This window comes from Mandrillus leucophaeus, unplaced genomic scaffold, assembly GCF_000951045.1.
Source record: "Mandrillus leucophaeus isolate KB7577 unplaced genomic scaffold, Mleu.le_1.0 Scaffold345, whole genome shotgun sequence".
Taxonomy (NCBI): domain Eukaryota; kingdom Metazoa; phylum Chordata; class Mammalia; order Primates; family Cercopithecidae; genus Mandrillus; species Mandrillus leucophaeus.
Genome location: NW_012103643.1, coordinates 97788 through 100358, shown reverse-complemented (window position 1 = coordinate 100358; position 2571 = coordinate 97788). Strand labels below are relative to the sequence as shown.

General features: G+C 61.2%; 1 protein-coding gene across 1 annotated transcript in view; it reads left to right on the top strand.

Moving 5' to 3' along the window:
• Positions 1-955: 955 nt before the first annotated feature.
• Positions 956-2571, top strand: part of LOC105545960 (oligodendrocyte transcription factor 2-like) — a 3359-nt gene continuing 1743 nt past the window's right edge. Inside the window, exons 1-2 of the mRNA XM_011989032.1 lie at positions 956-1143; positions 1913-2466. Coding sequence (XP_011844422.1) covers positions 1974-2466 — 493 coding nt within the window. The 5' untranslated portion in view covers positions 956-1143; positions 1913-1973. The remainder of the gene's footprint in view (positions 1144-1912; positions 2467-2571) is intronic.

The following is a 2571-nucleotide window of genomic DNA, read 5'->3' as shown; positions in this document are numbered from 1 at the left end:
CTGGGGCAGAAGGCTCTTTGCTAACCTTTTACAGCGTAGCCCTGCTCGGACTACAGATGCCAGCCTTGCCCCTGCCCTAAGACGTGTGGCGATCACAAAGACGACACTGAAAATACTATCATCCGGCTCCCCTGCTAACAAATGGAGGGGTGTTTAACTACAGGCACGACTCTGCCCTGGTGCTAGCGCGGCTACCGTGCGGAAATACCTCGTCCCTGTACCCACACCATCCTCCACCTAAGGAGAGTTGTGAATTCTTTCAAAACACTCTTCTGAAGTCCGTCCCCTCCCTCCTTGCCCGCCCTCTGCCCCTCAAGGCCCTGCCCCCAGCTGGGGGCGCTACCGGCTGCCCGCGGAGCTGCAGTCACAGCCACCTCCTAGAGGCGCGAGGAGAGCACCAAGAAAGTGGGGACTTTGTGCTTGGGCATCGTTTACATTTGGGGCGCCAAATGCCCACGTGTTGATGAAGCCAGTGAGATGGGAACAGGCGGCGGGAAACCAGAGAGAGGAAGAGCTAGGGAGGAGACCCCAGCCCCGGATCCTGGGTCGCCAGGGTTTTCCACGCGCATCCCAAAAGGTGCGGCTGCGTGGGGCATCACGTTAGTTTGTTAGACTCTGCAGGGTCCCCAAATCATCTCGTCCCCCAACCTTACTGTGTGGTGGCCGTATTTTTTACAGAAATTTGACTACGTTCCCTTTCTCCCCCGGTCCCAAGCGCGCTCAGCCCTCTCCATTCCCCCTTGAGCCCGCCCCTCTCCTCCCCCTCGCCTCCTCGGGTCCCTCCTCTAGTCCCTCCCTAAGAATCTCCCGGCCACGGGCGCCCATTGGTTGTGCGCAGGGAGGAGGCGTGTGCCCGGCCTGGCGAGTTTCATTGAGCGGAATTAGCCCGGATGACATCAGCTTCCCAGCCCCCCGGCGGGCCCAGCTCATTGGCGCGGCAGCCCCTCCAGGACACGCACATTGTTCCCCGCCCCCGCCCCGGCCACCGCTGCTGCCGTCTCCGCTGCCACCGGGCTATAAAAACCGGCCGAGCCCCAAAAGGTGCGGATGCTTATTATAGACCTACGCGACACCAGTGCCCGGTGCCAGGTTCTCCGCTGAGGCTTTTCGGAGCGAGCTCCTCAAATCGCATCCACAGTAAGTGTCCCCGCCCCCCAGCAGCCCCAGTCTAGATTCCAAGGACAGACGCTTCTCAACTCCGCTGTGACCCAGAATGCTCCGATACAGGGGGTCTGGATCCCTCCTCTGCGAGCCATTTCTCCAGAGCGACTTTGCTGTTCTGTCCTCCCCCCACTCACCGCTGCATGCCCCTCGCCAAAAGCGAGAAGTCGGAGCGACAACAGCTCTTTCTGCCCAAGCCCAAGTCAGCTGGTGAGCTCCCGGTAGTCTCCAGACGCAGCACATGGACTCTGGGCCCCGCGCCGGCGCTGGGTGCTTGTGCGTGTGCGTGTGTTTGCTGCGTGGTGTCGATGGAGATAAGGTGGACCCGTCTGGGGAACAAAATCATTAGTTCTCTATTTAGATCTCCACCGTCCCCAAAGAAAGGCCCTCACTTCCCACTCGTTTATTCCAGCCCGAGAGACTCAGCTATCCCACTTCTAACTGAAAACACGAAGCCTCTAGAATGCCACCCGCACCCCGAGGGTCACCAACGCTCCCTGAAATAACCTGTTGCATGAGAGCGGAGGGGAGATAAAGAGAGCTTAATTATAGGTACCCGCGTGCAGCTAAAAGGAGGGCTAGAGTTAGTAGCGAGGGGGACGAGGAACCACGGGCCACCTGTGCCGGGACCCCGCGCTGCGGTACTGCGGCGCAGGCGGGAGCAGCTTTTCTGTCTCACTCACTGACTCTCTCTCTCTCTCTCTCTCTCTCTCTCTCTCATTCTCTCTCTTTTCTCCTCCTCTCCTGGAAGTTTCGGGTCCTAGGGAAGGAGGACCCTGCGAAAGCTGCGACGACTATCCTCCCCCGGGGCCATGGACTCGGACGCCAGCCTGGTGTCCAGCCGCCCGTCGTCGCCAGAGCCCGATGACCTTTTTCTGCCGGCCCGGAGTAAGGGCAGTAGCGGCAGCGCCTTCACTGGGGGCACAGTGTCCTCGTCCACCCCGAGCGACTGCCCGCCGGAGCTGAGCGCTGAGCTGCGCAGCGCTATGGGCTCTGCGGGCGCGCATCCTGGTGACAAGCTAGGAGGCAGCGGCTTCAAGTCATCCTCGTCCAGCACCTCGTCGTCCACGTCGTCGGCGGCCGCGTCGTCCACCAAGAAGGACAAGAAGCAAATGACAGAGCCAGAGCTGCAGCAGCTGCGTCTCAAGATCAACAGCCGCGAGCGCAAGCGCATGCACGACCTCAACATCGCCATGGACGGCCTGCGCGAGGTCATGCCGTACGCGCACGGCCCTTCAGTGCGCAAGCTTTCCAAGATCGCCACGCTGCTCCTGGCGCGCAACTACATTCTCATGCTCACCAACTCGCTGGAGGAGATGAAGCGACTGGTGAGCGAGATCTACGGGGGCCACCACGCTGGCTTCCACCCGTCGGCCTGTGGGGGCCTGGCGCACTCCGCGCCCCTGCCCG